This window comes from Oryx dammah, unplaced genomic scaffold (genome assembly GCF_014754425.2).
Source record: "Oryx dammah isolate SB20612 unplaced genomic scaffold, SCBI_Odam_1.1 HiC_scaffold_11232, whole genome shotgun sequence".
Lineage (NCBI taxonomy): Eukaryota > Metazoa > Chordata > Mammalia > Artiodactyla > Bovidae > Oryx > Oryx dammah.
In genome coordinates, this window is record NW_024080625.1 from 3927904 (window position 1) to 3952429 (window position 24526).

The following is a 24526-nucleotide window of genomic DNA, read 5'->3' on the forward strand; positions in this document are numbered from 1 at the left end:
ACACGTAACCATCTGTCAAGGCACAGATCTCATGCTAAGTGTCCTTGACAAAATAAAATAAAAATTCAGATCATGTCAGAAAACAGCTGGAGAAGAACAAAAATGGCTGCCTTTAAGACATGACTTGAAAATAGAAAATTGTAGGCACAATAAGTTTCTTTTTATTTTATTAAGTGAAACAAACAAGGCCAACATTTGGCTTAACTATCACCAGAATTCCACATTTTTCCATAAAGCAGCTGTTTTAAAAAAAATCTATAAACTTTAAAGAAATTTTCTACCCCTTCAAATCACAGTATTGATGTGACTGTATATGAAGAGGAGAGATTAGAAAACTGAGTACTGTCTACAGACAGTGATGCCAAGGGTTGCAAAGCAAAGGGGTAAATCAGCCAGAAATGGAAGAAGGGACAGATATGTGATGAAGAAGTGAAGTGAAGTGAAGTGAAGTGAAGTCGCTCAGTTGTGTCCAGCTCTTTGCGACCCCATAAACTGTAGTGTACCAGGCTCCTCTGTCCATGGGATTTTCCAGGCAACAGCACTGGAGTGGGTTGCCATTTCCTTCTCCAGGGATCTTCTCAACCCAGGGCTCCAACCCAGGTCTCCCACATTGTAGACAGACACTTTATCGTCTGAGCCACCAGGGGAGAAGTGATGAAGTGATGAAAAAGTACATACAGTAAAATGTCAGTGGTAAAAGCGAGGTGACTGGTATACAAGTGCTCACAGCAAAATTATTTTTTGCCTTATGTGTGAAATTTTTCACATTAAATGTTAGAAAAAAATCAATGAGTATGAAATTATTCAAGAACCCATGAGATTTAGTGCCTTCATTTAAATAACCCTGAGTAAAAGAACTACAAGAAAGGGAGATGAAGACTTCTAAATTCTGAATGAAAAACAATGTAAGGAAGCAATTTATGGGAATAGACAAAGAAATTCAAAGCCAGAATTTAACATATGGGGATTATAGTCATTTTTACCATAGCAAAGCAAAGTAAAACAAAACAAAGATGTAAAGTTATTTTAAAAACTGAGATTGATGACTAAGAAGTTGGACATCTTTTCATACATTTTTTGGCCATTTGGGTATTTGCTTTTATAATTTCCATATGTGTATATACACCACACACCCAAAAGAATGGCTAAAATTAAATATTAAAATTACAGCAGCAAATGTTGGCAAGTATGTGGAGCAACTGAAACTCACTCGTACAATACTGAAGGGAGTGTAAACTGGTAAAACTTCTTTGGAATCATTCGTTATGTACAAAAGAGTCAATGAATCACCAGTCTTTCATAAAAACAGAAATATGTACAAATATGGCCAGAAAATGTTCACAGAATGTTCATGGCAGCATGATTCTTAATAGTCCTAAACCGGAAACAACTCATATACCCATCACAAATAGAATAGAAAAAAGAAATCTGAGTATATTCATATACCAGAATTCTATACTGCTATATGTACACAGCAGTATATACACACGCAACATGAGCGAGTTTCACTACCACCACTGAGAGAAAAAGCAAATGAGCACAAGAAAACAAAAAATTAAATGATTCTACTTATATAAAATTCAAAATCCGGTGAAGTTAACCTATGATCAGGACAGTGCTCCCACAGATGACGATGGGGTAAAGACTGGGGGCAAGAGGCACGCAGAGGGACACTGTGGTACTAGTGTTGATCAATTTCATAATTTGGATGGTTGGTTATGTGGGCGGTTCACTCTGTGATAGTTTATTGAGCTACACACTTCTTTTTAACTTTTCTTTAGGTTAACATATTTTTAAATGAACTATAAAATGTCTATAACTTCATTTTCTAGAAAAAATAGTCATACAAAATCCATTTAAAAATACTAAATGTAATCAAATTATTTCCTCTATAATGAATGTTTTGACAAAGCAAAAAGCTTTTACTTTAAAAAACTTAATAAAGTCATATTTTCTAAACCGATAAGTCACATGTAAAAATGTATTGTTTTTATGTTGCACAGTAAAATTAAATCACTAGGATGATTTTACAGTAACAAGTTCATTTTTTATAAAAATTAATATAACTTATTTTGGGGGGGTAGGTTAAAGGATTAAATAAGCACTCACTAGATAAAAAATGAAATATGCCCTTTACTATATATTCTTTCAACTTAAAATTTCAAAAGTTCCTTTATCTTTTTGATGTGTTTAATAAAAGATAGACATTGTGTTATTTTAATGCACGTAACGGGTAAGAAGTAACTTCTAAGTAGGATTAAACTAAATCAAAAAAGTTTAGGACTTACAGAGACACAGACCGTGTGAAGGAAAGTGAACATACTCCAGCATGGTGAGCTCCTCCTCACCACTCCACCCCCAATTCTGTTTCCAGAATGCAGGCCCTCACAGACTTTCCCTCAAGTTGCTCATTTCTAAAGGCAAGAAAATCAAAGATTCTTCCCTGGAGAAACAATCTCGATAGAGACTGATATGTGAGGGGTTTCAAGGAAGCAAACTAGCTCATCAGGGACCTAGAGCCTAGAATGGCAATCATCAGTGACATGTGGGGATCATGCACCCAGAGCTTCCAGCAAGCTGGCAGTATTTCGTTCTTAAAATACAGCATGAAGCCCCCAGTCCCAAACATTCGAGATTCTGAGTAAACAGCAACCATACTAGGAGCCAACGAAAATTCAAAACTACTGGCAGCATCTTCAGGCTTCCCTAGCGGCGCAGTGGATAAGAATCTACTTGCCAGTGTGGGAGATGTGAGTTTGATCCCTGATCTGGAGGACTTCACATGCTGCAGAGCAACTGAGCCCGTGCCTCTCACTCTAGAACATGCGCTCTAGAGCTGCCACTACTGACGCGCATGCACCCTAGAGGCTGTGCTCCACAAGAGAAGCCACCACAAGAAGCCTGCACACTGGAACCAGAGCGAGTAGACCCTGCTGCACACAACCAGAGAAGAGCCTGTGCAGCAGCAAAGACCCATCAGAGCCAAAAATAAACAGGTCAGCGGGCTCAGTCATGTCTGACCCTTTGGACTGTACCCTGCCAGGCTCCTCTGTCCATGGAATTTTTCAAGTAAGAACAGTGGAGTGGGTAGCCATTTCCTCCTCCAGGGGATATTCCTGACCCCTGGGTCTCCTGTGTGTCCTTCACTGCAGGCAGATTCTTTACCGCGAGCCAACAGGGAAGCCCAATAATTATATTAAAAATACTGGTAATATCTTCAGAGAGAGATGAGAAAGCACTGTATTCAATCTATAAACAGAATGCTACAAAACAGCAACTGGCAACTTTGAACTTTCATAATTTAAAGCACGAGAGGTGAAGCATAAATTCAATAGATTCGATGATAAATCAAGGAAATTTCCAGAAAATAGATTAAACAGACAAAAATAAAAGAAAAGAAAATCAGAGGGTCACTCTACAAGGGTCTACTATCCAAAAAATGCCAGAAGTTCTAGAAATGGGAATAGACAATGGAGAGCAGGGAATCATAAAAAGAGACATTTGAGAGTTTCCCATTATTGAAGGACATGAATCTTCTGACTGAAAGGACCCACTGAAATGAAATGCCCACTTCAACCACAGCAACAAACCACACCAAGACAAAGCATCATGAAATTTCAGAATATCAGAAATTGGGAGGGAAAAAGAAAAGACCCAAGAGCTCACAAGGGAGAAAATAGATACCATACAAAGGAATGAGAACCAGGATGTCCCCGACTTCTAAACAGCAAAGCTGCATGCTAAGAAGACAGTAAGGCAGCGTCCTCAGATTTTTAAAGGAAAGCGATTTTTCAATCTAGATTTCTATAATCTAACCAAACTACCAGGAGTAAGGGTAAACCAAAAATATTTTCATACATGTAGGGCCTTGAAATTATGGAGGAGGTGCCTTACCACATGAGAGAGTAAATCAAGTAAAAGAAGTAAGTAGGATTCAAGAAAAAAAGGTTTCAGGTATTTCAGTCAGAAAGGCCCTTCCTTAAGCCCCTGGGGCAGACGGAGTGACCTCCATCCTGTGTAACATTCAAAGGAGCCTCTGAGCCTCTGCTCGGCCCATCACCCTGACCTGGTGGGACCTGTGGAAACTGGAACGGTGTGTTTTTTCTCCAACACCTTATACCATACTTTAATAAAAAGCCAAGTAAAATGATGAAACCAAACCTCTCCCCACCAGCCCCCAACCAACCCAACCCCCTCAGCCTGTGGAAGTGGCTTGTCCCGCTTCAGAGCAAGATAGCTATAGGGAAAAGTCAGCATTTGTCCAAACGTGCTTGGAAAGGCCATCTTCGAGTCCAAGCCTGTGATCCACAGGTGCCCAGCCCACTAGAGACCCAAAGAAGGTTGCCCCTCCCATCCGTGCCTGGCCCGTGCCCAAGGGTGCGCCTTCCGCCCGAGTGTGTGACAGGCAGGCTTCGAGGATGCCCACTAGAAACTCACGGAGCTGATGGAATGTGTACCATACGGTTAATGTAAGAGATTTTAACTTCAAACCATGTAAAACAACAGAATATATAATAAAAAACCCTAACAGCTGTTTGAGCAAGGTACCTCCTGGTACGGTAGTGACAGTGAGCTTATCCAGTCAGTCTCTGTTCTCGGTGATCTAATACTTTCTCATGTGGCTGACTCAAAGTACTGATGAAGAGAATTACCTTCAAAAATATACTGCTGAAAAATTTAAAAGTACGGGGGAAAAGATAATGTACAGCTTTACTAGATAGAAGAGAGTACGGATGCCAAGCTAATTACAAAATGATTCTTCCTGGTTCAAAAAGGTGTTGCCATGACCTTCTAACCCGTTGCTGAAGTACACATAAAACACTCCTTTAAATGGAAAGAGAAAAGTTAACCAAGAAATTATCCTTTTCTCTCCAATCAAAAATTTTAAGAAACATACATGAGATGTTTTCTGTATATTGTAACGTAAACAAGATGTTTGTAAAAACACTTAATTTTTAGTGACTGATAAAACTGATTGCATTTAATAGGTTGATCTTGCTGGTTACAGAAGAATCATGTGTTTATGTTTAAATGATTCCTGGCAGTGATCAGTGGCCATTTAAAAGGTTTACAGAGTTATATCCTAAGGCAGTGGCACCCCACTCCAGTACTCTTGCTTGGAAAATCCCAAGGATGGAGGAGCCTGGAAGGCTGCAGTCCATGGGGTCGCTAAGAATCGGATACGACTTAGCGACTTCACTTTCACGCATTGGAGAAGGAAATGGCAACCCACTCCAGTGTTCTTGCCTGGAGAATCCCAGGGACGCCGGAGCCTGGTGGGCTGCCGTCTATGGGGTCGCACAGAGTCGGACACGACTGAAGTGACTTAGCAGCAGCAGCATGCTATTAAGGAACCAAGAATAAAGGATAAAAAAAGTAACAAGGAACTGTAAGCTGCCTTGGCCATTCATAAATATCTAAACTTGGAACAGTAACTAATATCTGGAATTTCATTCATGAATATGTTGTGGATATTTAACAATATTTTTTTATTATTTTCATATTTCAGAGTATTCTATTTAAAAGAATTATCTGTAAATTTGGCATTAGGATACAAATGTAAATACTTTTAATGAAAATTTGCAACTTTTTAATGTTTTGACATAGTTTTCTATTTGTCTTTATTTTGGATACCAAAATTATAAAACATCTAAGTAATATATTTTTGTTGTTGTTTCAGGCCTTAGGGGTGGATTCACCCTGAGCATGTGAATATAGAGAGATTACTAAATATTTTTTTTAAAAAAAGTTTCAACAAAGAAGGAATTCCCAAGCACAGCTGTCATCCAGGCCAACGAAGCAAGCTCTCCAGACTGCCGAGGCCAGTTTCCAAACGTGGAAAAATGCAGAACTGACAGAGGTTTACAACTATGCTTAAGTTTTTAGGTAGCTTATACACAGGCTTGAAACATACTGATTGAAATATATGAAAAAATCATCATTAGGCCTATGAAAAGCTAATCAGGAAGCAAGACAATCATTAACCCCAGAAAAAAGAAAAAAGAAATGTGAAACAGTAGCACATGGCTCAGCATCAAACAATAAAACAACTGTAACAATTATGAGGAAAGAAAAAGGCGTGGAGAGGTTTTAACAGGGTTGCATACAAAGAGGGTCAACAGGTAAAGTGAAAAATAGGTCAGTTAAGGAACAGTAATATAAACATGCTACTTAGAAACATGGAGGCGAAGAGCCAGAAAAATAAACTTGTTGAAAGCTGTCTCTTGGAGGTGGGTATGGGGAGTATTAATATACAGTCTGTTATAAGTAACAGCTTTATTGAGATATAATTCATACACCACACAATTCACCTGTTTAAAGTATATGCTGCTGCTGCTGCTAAGTTGCTTCAGTCGTGTCCGAATCTGTGCGACTCCACAGACAGCAGCCCACAAGGCTCCCCCGTCCCTGGGATTCTCCAGGCAAGAACACTGGAGTGGGTTGCCAATTCCTTTTCCAATGCATGGAAGTGAAAAGTGAAAGTGAAGTGAAGTCACTGAGCCATGTCCAACTCTCAGCGACCCCATGGACTGCAGCCTACCAGGCTCCTCCGTCCATGGGAGTTTCCAGGCACGAGTGCTGGAGTGGGGTGCCATTGGTATTCAGCATATTACCAGGATTGGGCAACCATCACCATCAATTTTAGAATATTTTCATCACCCCAAAAAAGAAATCTACTACTCATTAGCAGCCACTCTGCATTTTCCCTAAGTCCTTCCTTTCTTGTTTTCAGTTTCAAATTGTGGTAAAATACACACAATAAGAAGTTTACTATTTTAGTCATTTTTAAGTGTTCAGCTCAGTGGCACTAAACACACACACACTTGTGCAACTATCACCACCATCCATCTCCAGAAATTCATCTTCCCACAACCAGTAAGAATTCCCCACTGCCTCCCTCCCCAAGCCTTGCTGAGGGCTGTTGCTGTTCTACCTTCTATTTGATTCTTCCAATTACCTTATATGAGTGGAAGCAAACAAAAATCGTCATTTTGTGTCTGGCTTATTTCACATAACACAGTGTCTTCAGGGTTTACTCATGCTGTAGGACACATCAGAGCTGCATTCTTTATGAACGCCGAATACTACTCCAGTACCCCATTGTGTGCACACACGTTTTAGTTATCCATTCATGACTGATGGACATGTGGGAATGCTTCTACCTTTTGGCTACCATAAATGATGTTGCTACGAAAATGGTGAATGACTGTATCTGTTCAATCCCCTGCTTTAAGTTATTTTGTGTATATACCCAAAAGTGAAACTGCTGGATAAAATGTTTAATTTTTAAACTTATTTTTATTTTTTCACTTTAGGGTGTGCTGGCCTTCGTTGCTGTGCAGATTTTCTCTAGTTGCAGTGGGCAGGGGCTACTCTCTAGTTGCGGCGCACGGGCTTCAGACTGCTTCTCTTGTTGCAGAGCACAGGCTCTAGGCGAATGGGCTTCAGCAGCTGCAGCACAAGGGGCTCGTCAGTTGGGGCTCGCGTGCCCGAGAGGGTGCATGCTGGCTTCAGTCAGTTGTGGCACGTGGGCTCAGTGGTAGCAGCGCGTGGGCTCTGGAACTTGGGCTCAGTAGTTGCCGTGAATGAGCTTAGTTGCTCCGTGGTCTGTGGATCTTCACAGACCAGGGATCAAACTTGTGTCCCCTGCACTGGCAGGTGGATTCCTATATAGGTTCACCAACAGGGCAGTCCTGAAATGTTTAATTCTTTGAGGAAAAGACATATTGCTTTCCACAGTGACCATATCATTTTATATTTCCATGAGCAATGCACAAAGGTTCCAATTTTTCCACATCCTTGCCAACACTTGTTTTCAGTTTTTTGTTTTGTTTGTTTTTAATATAAGCCATCCTAATAGGTATGAAGTGGTATGTTATTGTGGTTTTGATTTGCATTTTCCTAATGATTGAACTGAATGATTAGTAATGTTGAGCATCTTTACACGCTAGTAAAGTAATGCTCAAAATTCTCCAAGCCAGGCTTCAGCAATACATGAACTGTGAACTTCCAGATGTTCAAGCTGGTTTTAGAAAATGCAGAGCAACCAGAGATCAAATTGCCAACATCCACTGGATCATCGAAAAAGCAAGACAGTCCCAGAAAAGCATCTATTTCTGCTTTATTGATTATGCCAAAACGTTTGACTGTGTGGATCACACTAAACTGTGGAAAAATTCTGAAAGAGATGGGAATACCAGACCACCTGACCTGCCTCTTGAGAAACCTGTATGCAGGTCAGGAAGCAACAGTTAGAACTGGACATGGAACAACAGACTGGTTCCAAATAGGAAAAGAGTACGTCAAGGCTGTATATTGTCACTCTGCTTTTTTAACTTATATGCAGAGTACATCATGAGAGACGCTGGGCTGGAAGAAGCACAAGCTGGAATCAAGATTGCCTGGAGAAATATCAATAACCTCAGATATGCAGATGACACCACCGTTATGGTAGAAACCGAAGAGGAACTAAAGAGTCTGTTAATGAAAGTGAAAGAGGAGAGTGAAAAAGTTGGCCTAAAGCTCAACTTTCAGAAAACTAAGATCATGGCATCTGGTCCCATCACTTCATGGCAAATAGACAGGGAAATAGTGGAAACACTGTCTGACTTTATTTTTTTGGGCTCCAAAATCACTGCAGATGGTGAATGCAGCCATGAAATTAAAAGACGCTTACTCCTTGGAAGGAAAGTTATGACCAACCTAGGCAGCATGTTAAAAAGCAGAGACATTACTTTGCCAACAAGGTCCGTCTAGTCAAGGCTATGGTTTTCCCAGTGGTCATGTATGGATGTGAGAGTTGGACTGTGAAGAAAGCTGAGCACCGAAGAATTGATGCTTTTGAACTGTGGTGTTGGAGAAGACTCTTGAGAGTCCCTTGGAGACTTGTAAGGAGATCCAACCAGTCCATTCTAAAGGAGATCAGTCCTGGGTGTTCACTGGAAGGACTGATGCTAAAGCTGAAACTCCAATACTTTGGCCACCTCATGTGAAGAGTTAACTCATTGGAAAAGACTCTGATGCTAGGAGGGATTGGGGGCAGGAGGAGAAGAGAACTACAGAGCATGAGATGGCTGGATGGCATCACCAACTCTATGGACATGAGTTTGAGTCAACTCTGGAAATTGGTGATAGACAGGGAGGCCTGGTGTGCTGCGATTCATGGGGTCACACAGAGTAGGACACGACTGAGTGAATGAACTGAACTGAATGATTAGTAATGTTGAGCATGTTTTTATGTGCTTATTGGCCATTTATTTATCTTCTTCATAGAAATTTCTATTCAAGTCCTTTACCCATTTCTGATTTGGTTTGCTCGCTTTCTGTTGTTGAATTTTAGGAGTTCCTTATATAGTCTGAAATATTCACCCCCTTAGCAGATATTTGATTTGTAATTCTTCTCTATCATCCTGTTTACTGTTTATTCTGTTAATACTGTCCTCTGACACACAATTTTTCTAATTTTGATAAGATTTAAATTATTTTTTCTTCTGTTTCCCATGCCTTTAGTGCAATATCCAAGAATAACTGCCAAATCCAACATCATGAGGCTTTTTCTAAGAATTTTAGTTTTGTCTCTTTGATGCACGTTGGGTTAATTTTTGCATATAGTGTTTAGATAAGGGTTAAGCTTCATTCTTTTGCCTGTGAATTTCCAGTTTTCCCAACTCCATTTGTTGAAAAGACTATCTTTTTCTCATTTAATAGAGAACTGGCATCCTTATAGAAAATCATTTGGCCATATATGCAAGGACTTATGTCTGGCCTCTCCAGTCTGCCCCATTGGTTAGTATGTCTGTCTTTATGTCACTAAGGACAGTGTACACTTTTGATTACTATAGCTTTGCAGAAAAATCTGAAATCAGGAAGTGAGTCCTCTTTGTTCCTCTTTTTCAAGGCAGTTTTGCAATTCAAGTTTCCTTGAGGTTCCATATGAATTTTTGAACAAATTTTTCTATTTCTACAAAAAATATTGCAATTTTGATACGGGTTGCACTGAATCTGTAGATTGCTTTGGGTATTACTGACATTTTACCAATATTAAGCCTTCTAAGTGATGAACAAAGGATGTCTTACCATTTCTATACATCTTATTTAATTTCTTTCAGCAATGTAAAGTTCTCATGGTATAAGTCTTTACCTCCTTGGTTAATATGATTAAATATTTTATTCTTCTGATTTACTGTAAACAGAACTGTTCTTTTTTTTTCAGATCATTCATGATTAGTGAATAAAAATCATTTTATTTTTAAATAAGATGGTTAGATAGCATCACCAACTCAACAGACATAAATTTGAGCAAACTCCAGGAGACAGTGGGGAACAGAGGAGCCTGGCATGCTGCAATCCATGGGGTGACAAAGAATCAGAATGACTTAGCAACTGAACAACACCAACAACACGCATTACACAGATAAAAGATAAATACATCAAAAGGAAGAGAAATATACTGCAATTCTCCAAAGCTCAAGTTTAATCAGAAAGGAGATAAACTGTGTTTAAACAGTTTACATTATTCAAACAACCAGATTCTGAACTTTCCAAATTTTAAAAAATGTGAACATTTCATACTCTTCAGTATACTGTACTATAAAATGAAAGTAAATTTCCATGTATCTTCCTGTTGACCTGTGGTTTTCTTATTGCAAATATAATTTGCTTTAGTTTTTTTTTTTTTAATCACACCTTGTAACATATTCCACCAGAGATTCCATATATCAACAGAGAATTATCTTCTGATTTCTTATATTCTATTCCTTACATCCATGGGTTTTGCCAGATTCTGTCAGTATTCCAGGGACTTCCCTGTATATGGTAAAGAATCTGCCTGCCTGCTCTACCAAAACTTCTCATCCCTGGAGGTATTCAACAGACATTCTATATGGAGATTTCAATCCAGACTGGGAGGGTGAATGGAAAGAATTTACTCGATTTCTTTAATTCTTTTCCTTCTACTATTCTAGGATCATAGCAAATGAAGATGCCAAAAGACATCTGGAAGGTTTAGAGTTAAATAAAATAACAAAATCAACAACAAAACAAAAACAGTAAAATGAAAACTTTTGGTTCAATAATGAAATGTAGCCAAAGTGGCTTTGCTGTAAACCTAAGAATGTGCAACTTGAATGTGAGGAAAAAGTTTTAAATTTATTTTCAGAATTTCAATTGTCCACACAAATTCCAGATCAGAACTCTACGGAAAACTATCAATAAAATATTTATTGAATCGCTATTATATTCCCAACATTATGCTAGGCACTAAGAACACAAAAACCAAAATAAATGTTCAGCTTCTGCTTTCACAGATCTCATCATGTAAATAATAACATGCAATCTGGAGGAGGCACCTTAGGTCAAGGGTGGGTAGGAAGGGAAATTCAGGAAAGGAAGAGGTGACCTGAGCTGAGTCTTAAAGAATAAGGAGGAAGTAGGAATGATCTCTTACTGTACTGGGCACTGTACTGTAGGTGTGCAGGCTAAAAGATTACTCAAGGAAAATCTGTAGTTAGGTCAATAAGGGGGACATTGTTGTTCAGTTGCTAAGTTGTGTCTGATTCTTTGTGACTCAATAGACTGCAGTAAGTCAGGCTTCCCTTTTCTTCATCATTTCCTGGAGTTTGCTCAAACTCATCTCCATTGAGTTGGTGATGCCATCCAACCATCTCATTTTTTTGCCACCCTCTTCTCCTCCTGCCTTCAGTCTTTCCCAGCATCAGGGTCTTTTCCAATGATTTGGTTCCTTGCATCTGACTGCCAAACCACTGGAACATTAGCTTCAGCATCAGTCCTTCCAATGAATATTTAGGGCTGATTTCCTTTAGGATTAACTGGTTTGATCTCCTTGCTGTTCAAGGGACTCGCAAGAGCCTTCTCCAGTGCCACAGTTCAAAAGCATCAATTCTTCAGCGATCAGCCTTCTTTATGGTCCAACTCTCATGTCCCTACCTGATTACAGCAAAGACCATAGCTTTGATTATATGGACCTTCATCAGTAAACTGATAGCTCTGCTTTTTAATATGCTGTCTAGGTTTGTCCCTTTCTTTCCAGGAGCAAGTGTCTTTTAATTTCATGGCTGCAGTCACCATCGGCAATGATTTTGGAGCCCAAAACCATCAAGTCTTTCATTGTTTTCATTTATTGTCATGAATGATGGTCCCATCTATTTGCCATCAATGATGGGACCAGATGCCATGATCTTAGTTTTTTGAATGTTGAGTTTTAAGTCAGCTTCTCCACTCTCCTCTTTCACTTTCATCAAGAGGCTCTTTAGTTCTTCTTTGCTTTCTGCCATTATAGTGGTATCATCTACATATCTGAGGCTGTTGATACTTCTACTGGCAACCTTGATTCCAGCTTGTAATTTATCCAGTCTGGCATTTCACGTAATGTACTCTGCCTTTAAGTTAAATAAGCAGAGTGACAATCTATAGCCATGACATACTCTTTTTCCAATATGAAACCAGTCCATTGTTCCATGTCTGGTTCTACTGGTACTTCTTGACCTGCATACAGGTTTCTTGGGAATCTAGTATTCCCATTTTTTTCAAGAATTTTCCACAGTTTGTTGTGACCCACATGGTCAAAGGCTTTAACATAGTCAGTGAAGGAAAGTAGAAGTTTTTCTGGAATTCTCTAGCTATTTCTATGATCCAGTGGATAGTGGCATTTGATCTCTCGTTCCTCTGCCTTTTCTAAATCCAGCTTGAACATCTGGAAGTTCTATATTCACATACTGCTGAAGCCTTGCTTGAAGGATTTTGAGCAATATCTTGCTAGCATGTGAAATGAGCACAATTGTGTGGTAGTTTGAACATTCTTTGGCACTGCCTTTCTTAGGGACTGGAATGAAAACTGACCTTCTCCAGTCCTGTGGCCACTGCTGGGGTTTCCAAATTTGCTGGCATACTGAGTGCAGCACATTAACAGCATCGTCTTTTAGGATTTAAAATAGTTGCAGTGGAATTCCATCACTTCCACTAGCTTTGTTCATAGCAATGCTTCCTAAGGTCCAGTTGACTTCACACTCCAGGATATCTGGTGCTAGGTGAGTGACCCCACCATTGTGGTTATCCAAGTCATTAAGATCCTTTTTGTACAGTTCTTCTGTGTACTCTTGCTACCTCTTCTTAATATCTTCTGCTTCTGTTAGGTCCATTCCATTTCTGCCCTTTACTGAGTCCATCTTTGCATGAAATGTTCCCTTGGTATCTCTCTTTTAGAAGAGATCTCTAGCTGTTCCCATTCTATTGTTTTCCTCTATTTCTTTGCACTGTTCACTTAAGAAGGCTTTCTTATCTCTCTCTATTATTCTTTGAAGCTCTGCATTCAGTTGGGCTTATCTTTCTCTTCTTTCTCCTTGCCTTTAGCTTCTTTTCTTTTCTCAGCTAACTGCAGGGCCTCCTCAGACAACCATTTTGCTTTCTTGCATTTCTTTTTCTTTGGGATGGTTTTGGTCACTGCCTCCATAACAAAAGAAGCAAGAATTACAATCTTATGTCCTCCAGAATGAAAACCACATCACAGAAAACTAACCAAAATGATCACACGGATGCCTTATGTAACTTAATGACCCTTATCCACCGTGCTGTGTAGGGCCACCCTAGATGGTTGGGTCATGGTGGAGAGTTCTGACAAAACGTGGTCTACTGGAGAAGGGAATGACAAACTCCTTCAGTATTCTTGCCTTGAGAACCCCATTAACAATATGAAAAGGCAAAGAGATATGAAACTAGAGATGAGCCCCTCAAGTCAGTAGGTGTCCAATATGCTACTGGGTAAGAGTAGAGAAATAGCTTTAGAAAAGAGGCTGAGCCAAAGCAAAAACAATGACCAGTTGTGGATGTTTCTGGTGGTGAAAGTCAAGTCCAATGCTGTAAAGAAACATATTGTTAGGAACCTGGGATGTTAGGTCCATGAATCAAGATAAATTGGATGTGGTCAAACAAGAGGTGGCGAGAGTGAACATCGACATTTTAGCTATCAGTGAACCAAAACGGACTGGAATGGGAGAATTTAATTCAGATGACCATTATATCTACTACTGTGGGCAAGAATCCCTTAGAAGAAATGGAGCAATTTCTTAATTACTCCATAATTACTACTAATTACCATAATCAACAAGAGTCCAAAATGTAGTACTTGGGTGCAGTCTCAAAAATGACAGGATGATCTCAGTTCCTTTCCCAGGCAATCCATTCAGCATCATAGTAATCCAAGCCTATGCCCCAACCACTAATGCCAAGATGAAGTTGAACAGTTCTATGAAGACCTAAAAGACCTAGAACTAACACCAAACAAAGATGTCCACCGTATCACAGGGGACTGGAATGCAAAAGTAGGAAGGTAAGAGATACCTGGAGTTAATAGGAAAGTTTGCCCTTGGAGTACAAAATGAAGCAGGGCCAAGACTAACAGAGTTTTGCCAAGAGAATACAGCACTGGTCATAGCAAACACCCTCTTCCAACAACACGAGAGATGACTCTACATATGGACGTCACCAGATGGTCAATATTGAAGACGGAGAAGCTCTATACAGTCAGCAAAAACAAGACCTGGAACCGACTGTGGCTCAGATCATGAGCTTATTGCAAAATTCACACTTAAATTGAAGAAAGTACAGAAAACCACTAGGCTGTTCAGGTGTGGCCTAAATCAAATCCCTTATGATTATACAGTGGAAGTGACAATAGAGTCAAGAGATTAGATCTGAGAGATACAGTAGGGTGGAAAGCCATATGAAAAACTACTTACAAAACAGTAAGATGAAATGTTATAAAACAGAAATGTTATAAACACAGACTCAATGAGGAAGAGGAACATAGCACAAGAAAGGCAGCACACAGATGCCAGTGTCTGAGCTGGATTAGGGAAGGCTTGCATATGCTCAGTGGGCCGCAACCCAGGGAAGATACAGGAAAGACATCTAGGGTGGATGGAATCTGCATGTGGTTTAATTTGGCTAAAATTGATATGCAGCCAAAGAAGGAGTAGGAAGAGAAATATAGTGAGAAAGAAAGGAAGAAATGATACTATAAATGCAATTGGGAGATGCTAGTGACAAAACCTTCTTATTTCTTTTTCTGAAAAAACTTTATTTTTAATTTGAATGTTAAGAATTTTTCTTATTCCTCTGTGGGAATACTTGATTCATGAAATATAGTAACTTTCGTTATTGCAAACACTTTTTTTAAACTTAAGTTTTATTCACTTTAAATTTACCTAATTTTTAAAGTTTGATATAAAGTAATTGCTTTTTTGTAATTGATGCCTCTGTTTTTATGCCCAGGAAGTCCAGTTGGAATTATAAGAAATATTATTAAGATCCAACACAAGGTAAAATAGGAGGAGGAGAACCAAGGTAGATTTGATTAACAGCATGTGAGAAGAGAAAAAGTAGGAGAGAAAAGCACTGTCTGGAAGGCAAGATGCATTAAAGCACAACTTCCCAACTAACGAGCCCAAGTTGAGTCAGCTGTAGATGGAGGAAGAATACTAAAAGATTTTTTTCAAGGTTCAAAGGAGACAAATCTACCTTTGCTTTCTCAAGAGTTAGAGTTGTTTCCAGTTGCCATAGATTTATAAAATACTAAGTTTTCTTGTAAGTCCAAGAATCTTAGCGTATCTATGACTTTGATGGTTTCATCAAAACGGCAATTATCAAACTGAATTCCATTCGAATTCCACATGATTCAAGTAACCAATTCCTTTTTCCTCCTAGTAAACTCCCAAGTTTTCTTTGGTAGACCTACTTTTTCCTCTAAATGCTATGACGAACAAGAAATTTAACTTAAACGAGTTCAGGAACACCTTTTGGTTGTTTCAATTCCACTTTTGGGGCTTTTAAGAATCTGTGACGGTCTACTTTGACATAAACTTTTGGACATATCCAAAGATTGATGAGAAAAACTGACTACAATGCAGATATCTAAACTTACAGGTAACAGTAAAATATAAATTCACTCTGACTACAGAAAACAGATTACTCACCTGCGACCACATTCTGAATATTTACCAATGTTTTTTAATATTAAGGCAGCTGTTAGTCGGATGTGTTTAGTTATTGGTCCCTCTTTTTCATCCTTAAAAAGGAAAACAAAAGAAAAAGAATAAAGAACTAAATCATACAGTGTTCACACCTTCACAGTTAAGGCTTCCAAGGCTTACTTACTGTAAAATCTCGAAAGACAAGATTTCTTGATCCTCTCCTTAGAGCCATAAGGGCAGCACTGGGATGATTCACAATGGCCTTTTGTGCTCTAGGAGTTGAGCTTGTGCCCCCTACAGCTGGCTGCCTAAATATACCAGGGAGAAGAAGAGACTGTTAACATGACAATTCAGGCAGACTGACGACAAATGACCAACCTGCCAAACCTGAACGTGGTTATCGAAGTAGACAAAGTGTGAGGAAAAGCTCTGGGGGCCCAGCAGTGATATTCTTTGTGCCAACTGAGGCAAAAGGGTTCATGGTCTTTTATTTGCAGTCCATCAACTTTAAAGCAAACAACAGATGTCCTAGTGCAACTCATATATATATAAATAAAACATAGCTTGAAAGTTGAGTTCACATCTTTGAATGCAATATAAAGATGTTAACAAAGAGTAGTCTACAAGTTGAGCTGCAAATTATTTTGCTAAATGGTACCTACAAGTAAAATATATCTCCTAAGAGTGTACTGGTATATGTATAGGTCACCCAGGAAAAGAAAACCTAATACGATAATAACATAAAATTATGCTAACTACTACATTTCAAACTATTACTATCTTATAGAATGTTTTATTAACCAATTTCAATCAATCATTTCAGTATAGCTCTAATGTCCTTTAGCAAAGATGGAGAGATTGCAGAGACAGATTTTATAAAAATCAGATTCAAACTACTCTAGGTTTCCTTTGCCACACAGAAAAACCGCATCAGTATCTGGTGTATTCTGCTGAGGCAACAGTGGTGAGAGAACTGGCTCCCAAGGAGAAAGTCCTGTTTCTGCCCCTCACTGGCTGCATGACTTTGAACCGTTCAATTTGCCCCTTTGTGCTTCAGGTTTCACACCTGTAAAGTGGGGATATTTCTGTCATTTTTTTACATAAGTAAACTAATTCTGAATATTAAGTTAACATAAAAGCAATCTCTAAATTGTAAGCTAGTTTGTGTCTATATCTACATATAGATTTCTCTAGATAAAGATCTATGTATCGACACAGATAAAAATTATTATTGACTTTATGTATAAATGACAAAGATTTTTTATTAAAATGGATATACCAAAATAACCCTCCAAATTTGAACAAAATCAAACATATTGCAGCATACTATTATAAGCTACACAGAAGTAAAGTGAAAGTCACTCAGTCATGTCCGATTCTTTGTGACCCCATGAACGGTAGCCCACCAGACACCTCTGTCCATGGGATTCACCAGGCTAGAATACTGGAGTGGGTTGCCATTTCCTTCTCCAGGGGATCTTCCCAACTCAGGGACTGAACCTGGGTCTCCTGCATTGGAGACAGATTCTTTACCATCTGAGCCACCAGGCAGGCTGAAAGCTACATTAATAAATACAAATTAAATACAGTTCACCCTTGAACAACATGGGAGTTTGGGTACCCACTCTCCCCGTAGTCAAAAATATGCATATAACTTTACACTTGAACCCCCATACCTGTAGTTCCATATCTGTGGATTGAACCAACCAGAGATGGTGCAGCACCACAGTATTTATTGTGACAAATATCCACTTGTTAGCAGATCCTCCCAGTTGATACCTGTGTTGTTCATTGGTCAACTGTACAGTGAAATTTATAGAAAAAGTATTTGGCAGAAAAGTGACTTGCCACTGCTTTGAGGGTAAATCCAAACTCATGTTTATGGCTTATGAAAGCCTCATTCTATAGATCTCAGTTTGGATTCACTTTCTATCAGAAAGCCTTCTACGGTCTCCTACGTTGGTGTAGGTGGGCTTTCACAGTGTCCTGTGCATTTGATGCCATTTAATAAGAATTATCTATATCTCTCATTGTATCTCCAGACTTGAGAACAGCCAAACATATCTTGGTCATGTATACCTCATGTCATATTTTAGTGCCTAGCTGAGGAATGAACAGTAATGGAGAGAATAAAAAATAACGGGATGAATAAAGTATGTAAGCAGCTTCCAGTGTTCCCACCCTTGAAGTTCTGTCTAGAATTTCAGTTCTCTGAAGTTAGACTAAATCATGTTTGGCATAATGTTCAGTACACAGCAATATCTCAACAAATGTTGACAAATTAATTTATCTTCATATTATAATAATTAAAATACAACTACCCCTTGGTATTCATGGGGTACTGGTTCCAGGACCCCCTGAGGATACCAAAATCCTAGAGCCAATCCCAGAGAGATACCAAGCAATGACAGTATTTGCATATAACCTACACATATCCTCTTGTGTGTTTTAAATCATTCAGATTACTTATATACTCAGTACAATGCAAATGATATGTAAACAGTTGCTAGTACATGGCAAATTCAAATTTGCTTTTTAGAATTTCCTGAAAAAAAGTTTTTTCAAATATTTTTGATCCCTAGTTGGTTGAATCCTCAGATGCTAAACCTGAAGATCTGGAAGGCTGATTGTATTATTTAGAATTAAAGGCCTCAGAAGGAAACTGTAAATTAGGAGATACTGTGTAAATCTAGTAAGAACCTTATAGGAATCCAGCCAACTCAGAACTTGACTACAAGTTATTATAAATGTTCATGGAAATAAAAGGTAAATGATAACAAACAGTAAATGTGACATATACATTTTATGTTGGACCATCACATGCCACTTTAGCCTCTCCTCAGGAGTAGTTGTAGGAATAAATCTCTCTGCCATTATCAAGTACATGTTCAACTCCTCTCCCAAAGGACACAGAACCATATATTTATTTCCAATCTACAAAGCATTTCTCATAGATCATCTGCCATTACTAACAAATGACTTGTCTACAAAGTGGAATCAAAATATTAGAGCTATAAGGTACTTATACACCATGTGGTCCAGCCAATATAAAATGTGATTCCTAGGGCACTTATGCACTTTGAACAGGGTCACATACATAGCTGGACTACAACCCAGGTTTCCTGTCTCCTGACATGCTGAATTGCCTTTTATTGCTATTTTGCCTAGTTTCCTGATTTGTCTTTCATTTAAATGTGCAACAGGAAGTAAACTCATGTTCCTTACTTGGTAGAAGATTTTTGACTTCCTGCTTGTCCTGGTTCATCTTGTTTTAATCCTGCAAGCAGGGCATCCTTTGAACAGTGCTTGTCCTTTTTAAGAAAATGGAAGTAAAAAACATAAGCATCAAGATCTCTAATGCAACCAAATGAGCTAAAAATCAAATAGTATTAAGAAAGTGTACCTGTAAGTGAGTGATGAAAGAAAATCTCTGTCGTTGAAAAGGCTCACAACCTTCCCAAAGACACTGCCCTGGATATACGTCTTTTCCTCCATGTTCAGTTGCTGCATGGTAGAAAACCTGTGAGGGGGTCTGAAACCACCTACAAAAAATAAAAGTAGTAGAAATGTTCTAACACTTAGATATGTTCTTTAAAATAGAAAACCTGCTCTCTTAATACAAAAGCTCCAGAACAAATAATGAGCAAAACAGTACAAATAAATAACTTCAACAAAAGTCAGTTACGAATCTCTTGAAAGTAGATAAAATTTCATTCGAAAACACAACAGAACATAATCTTATAAACAAATACCATACTCTGTTGTACTTTTAGAAGCTGCTCAAGCATTTACCAGATTTCATATCACATATAATAAACTCCAGCATATTCAATCTAAAAATCTAAATGCTATAAACTTTGGTGAGTCTGGCTCTTAAGTTGAATTCACGTTTTGTATGTCCATCCATGTTTAAGAAGTCATGTCTCTCGTTTCTCCAACATCATACCTTGCTCAGTTACAGACCTTGAGGTTTAATAATACAAATACCTGAGTATACCTGGCCAAGGACAGAAATCTGAAGAAAATCAGATACTGTACTACTCCCTTGTTAAATAGATCATATGGCAATGAAAGAATACCGGAATCCAGACAGCAAAGACTACATTAAAAGACTTCAATTACTAACTACTAACTCAAATATTTATATAGTCAATATCTTTAAAGTTTATAGCAGAACTCTCTCAGAATTGAATTTTTTATGGATGGCAGATAAACATGTCTATACTTGAGCCAATTTCTGATGTGGAGCACATACATAATATTTCAAATTAATATTCCTTCAGGAAATAAATGATAGGCATTTAAAAATAAATTTTAATCAAAAGAACTGAATACTTAAGTATAAAAGATGTTAAAAACCATTGTAACTGACATATTTCATTCCATCTATATAAATAATTTCTGATAGTTTTATTATAAAACTATCATGGATTCAAAGAATTAATATAGTTTAAAGTGACATACTACCCAAAGCGATCTACAGAGTAAATGCATTCCCTACCAAAATTCCAATGGCATTTCTGACAGAAATAGAACAATTAATCCTAACATTTGTACACAATCACAGAAGATCCCCAAACCCTAAAGCAATCCTGAGAAACATGAAAAGTTGGAGGCATCATGTGCCCTAATTTCAAACTATATTATAAAGCTATAGTAATCAAAACAGTATGGTATCTGCATAAAAACAGACACATAGAACAGAGAGCCCAGAAATAAATTCATGGATATATAATCAATTAATTTATATAAAGAAGTAAAAAACTATATAATAGAAAACAATGCCTTCAATCAGAAATGTTGGTAACAATGCATAGCCACATGCAAAAAAAAAAAAGAAACTCAACTACTCTTTTATACCATACCAAAAAAAATTAACTCAGAATGGATTAAAGACTGGAATGTAAGGAATGAAATCATAAAAGTCCTAGAAGAAAACAGAAATGTTAAGTTGCTGAACACAGGCTTCAGCAATGATTTTTGCAGATTTGATACTGATACCAAAAACAAAGGCAACAATAAACAAAAATAAGCAAAAATAAATAAGTGGGACCATATCAAACTAAAAAGCATCTGTGAAAGCAATGGTAACAATCAACAAAGTAAAAGGACAATGTACTGAATGGGAGAAAATATTTACAAATCATGTATCTCATAAGGGGTTAACATCCAAAGTAGATAAGGAACACAGACAGCTCAGCAGCAAAAATCCCAAAATTTTAAGATGGGTAGAGGTTCTAATTAGACACTTTTCCAAAGATATACAGGTACATGAAGAAATCAATACCAAAACCACAATGAGATGTCACCTCACATATGTTAGGAAGACTACTATCAAAAACACAAGAAAGAAGAAGTGTTGGTGAGGATATGGAGAAAAACAAAACCCTGTCCCTGTGCACCCTTAGTGAGAATGTTAACTGGTGTGGCTACTGTGAAAAACAATATAGAGATTTCTCAAAATATTAAAAATAGAACTACCATATGATCCAGCAATTCCCACTCTGGATATTTACCAAATAAACGAAAACACTAACTTGAAAAGATATGTACACCCCCATGTTCACTGTAGCATTATTTACAAAAGCCAAGATACAGAAACAACCTAAGTATCCATGACAAGCCTAAACAGTGCATTAAAAAGCATAGATATCATTTTGCTGACAAAGATCCGTATAGTCAAAGCTATGGTTTTTCCAGTAGTCATGTAGAGATGGGAGAGTTGGGCCATAAAGAAGGCTTAGCACTGAAGAACTGATGCTTTTGAACTGTGGTTCTGGACAAGACTCTTGAGAGTCCCTTCAACTGCAAAAAGATCAAATCAGTCCATTCTAAGGGAAATTAATCCTGAATAATCACTGCAAGGACTGATGGTGAAACTGAAGCTCCAATACTTTCGTCACCTGATGTGAAGAGCTGACTCATTGGAAAAGACTCTGATGCTGGGAAAGATTGAGGGCAGGAGGAGAAGAGGGCAAGAGAGGGTGAGATGGCTGGATGGCATTATCGACTCAATGGACATGAATTTGAGCAAACTCTGGGAGAAGTAAATGACAGGGAAGCCTGGTGTGCTGCAGTCCATGGGTTTGCAAAGAGTTGGACATGACTTAGTGACTGAACAACGGGTCCATCAACAGATGAATGGAAAGAAAATGTGGTACACAGAGAAATACTATACTGCCATGAAGAAGGGAGAAAATCTTGCCATCTGTAATTTGGATAGCCTCAAGGGAATCATGCTAAGTGAAATATGTCAAACCAAGAAAGACAAGTATCATATGAACTCATTTAATATGTGGAAGGTGAAAAAAAGAAAAACAAAAAAACCCAAACACTCCCACTAAGGTCACAGGTAAAGAGAAGAGAATGGTGGTTGTCAGAGGCAGGAGATGGGGGGCAGGATATAAAATAGGTGAAGGAAGTCAAAAAGTACAAAACAATAGTTATAAAGAATCTGCCTGCAATGAGGGAGATCCAGGTTTGACCCCTGGGTTGGGAAGATCTTCTGGAGAAGGGAATGTCTACCCACTCCAGTACTCTTGCCTAGAGAATTCCATGGTGGGCTACAGTCCATGAGGTCACAAAGAATCGGACACAACTGAGCATCTAACACTTTCACTCATAATGCTATTTCATTAATATGAAATAATGACTGGAACACTACTATTATAAGAAGACAGTTCTCATTGTCCTTTTAAGATTTTACCTAAATACTATTAATTTATTAACTGAAAAGTAAAACTGTTTACACACACCAGACAAACACACACACAAATCAAACTCCAAATGTACTATGACTTGTCAGAGTCAAAATGTTATCTATTTTAAACTATTTTGCCATACATTAAGTGAAGCAAGTTTATTTACAATACATAAAATTGCTGAATCTACTGGTGAAAAGAAAAAAGGATGAAGTTAGTCCTTCTTTAAATTAATTTAAACCACTCAACACACACAACTCTGTGTGCATGTGGTTTTAAGACAACAGGAATTTTTAAGTGCTCAGTTTACCTGCTAAACACAGGGTCTCTTATGTCCCTCCTACCTATGGTGTTTCCACTCATCCTAATTCTGTTTTCTCTCTATTCATCTAACTGTTTAAGTCATACAAACCAGACTTTAACTGAATATGGTACAAGGTGAAGTTCTAAAATAGTGAGGAAGCTGGCTACAATGATCATATGAAGGTGGAAAGAAATTAAGGTTTCCAAATCCACTAAGTGGAATATTTGGACTTAAAAGGCATAAATGTAATTCCAACTTAAAATAATGAGTTTTCAGGGAACTTTATTTTTTTCTGAGATGGAGTAGAATAAGGCATGAAGTGAGATGTCACTAATGTTTACCACTGTGTCTAAACAATTTCCCTTACTTCTACCTTTCTATCAACAACCTACCCGGTCCCCTGACACAAGCAACACATTCATTTAAAGAGATCAGAAAAATTCATAAAGGCCACCAAATGAAAATAAAAATTTTCTGGGATTCAATTACCTAAACTGCTAACACTTTAGTTGTTGTTGCTCTTTAATCTTAAGTTGTGTCTGACTCTTTGTGAGCTCATGGCCTGTAGCTCAGCAGGCTCCTCTGTCTATGGGATTTTCTAGGCAAGAATACTGCAGAGTGTTGTCATTTCCTTCTCTGGTGGATTTCCTGACCCAGGGATCAAGTCCACATCTCCTGAACTGCAGGTAGATTTTTTACTGCTGAGGCACCTAAGTCTTCACTTTGTACTGTGTTTTTTAAACAAAACTGAGATGTATTGTTTTTTTTTTTTAATTGAAGCAGAGTTGATTTACAACGTTGTGTTAGTTTCTGGTATACAATAGGTGATTCAGTTATATAAATATTCTTCTTCATATTCTTTTCCATAATGGTTTCCCCAGTGGCTCAGAGGGTAAATCATCTGTCTGCAATGCGGGAGACCCCGGTTTGATCCCTGGGTTGGGAAGATCCCCAGGAGAAGGAAATAGCAACCCACTCCAGTACTCTTGCCTGGAAAATCCCATGGACGGAGGAACCAGGTACGCTACAGTCCATGGGGTTGCTGAGGGTCGGACACGACTGAGCGTTTTCACTTTCATGCATTGGAGAAGGAAACGGCAGCCCACTCCAGAGTTCTTGCCTGGAGAAGAATCCCAGGGACAGGGGAGCCTGGTGGGCTGCTGTCTATGGGGTTGCACAGAGTCAGACACGACTGAAGCGACTTAGCAGCTGCAGCAGCAGCCATTGTATGGTTATATGATGCCTTTGTACAAATAAAAAGAATGTCCTTCCTTAAGATGCTTTATCACCATCTGTGAAAAACTGTTGTAATAAATATGCAACTTTTGGCATGGACAATGTGAAGGTTGCCTCCCCTCCTCCCCAAACACACTTTGGGGACAAACAACCACAGGTAGAGGAACTAAGCAAATAACTTCACTCCGAAACTCATTTTACTTACTGTTATTCTAGCTTTCAGGGTAGTTGTAGGAATTAAATATGGTGATATGTGTACAATTATTTGGCAAATAGTATGCCAACAATAAATGAGAGCT

General features: G+C 38.3%; 1 protein-coding gene across 1 annotated transcript in view; it reads right to left on the reverse strand.

Annotated features, from left to right (window-relative positions):
• LOC120861255 (AT-rich interactive domain-containing protein 2-like) overlaps positions 1-24526 on the reverse strand; it is a 155722-nt gene that overhangs the window by 2139 nt on the left and 129057 nt on the right. Inside the window, exons 16-19 of the mRNA XM_040236879.1 lie at positions 19390-19528; positions 19212-19297; positions 16171-16294; positions 15990-16081 (exon numbers count right to left, since the gene is read on the reverse strand). Coding sequence (XP_040092813.1) covers positions 15990-16081; positions 16171-16294; positions 19212-19297; positions 19390-19528 — 441 coding nt within the window. The remainder of the gene's footprint in view (positions 1-15989; positions 16082-16170; positions 16295-19211; positions 19298-19389; positions 19529-24526) is intronic.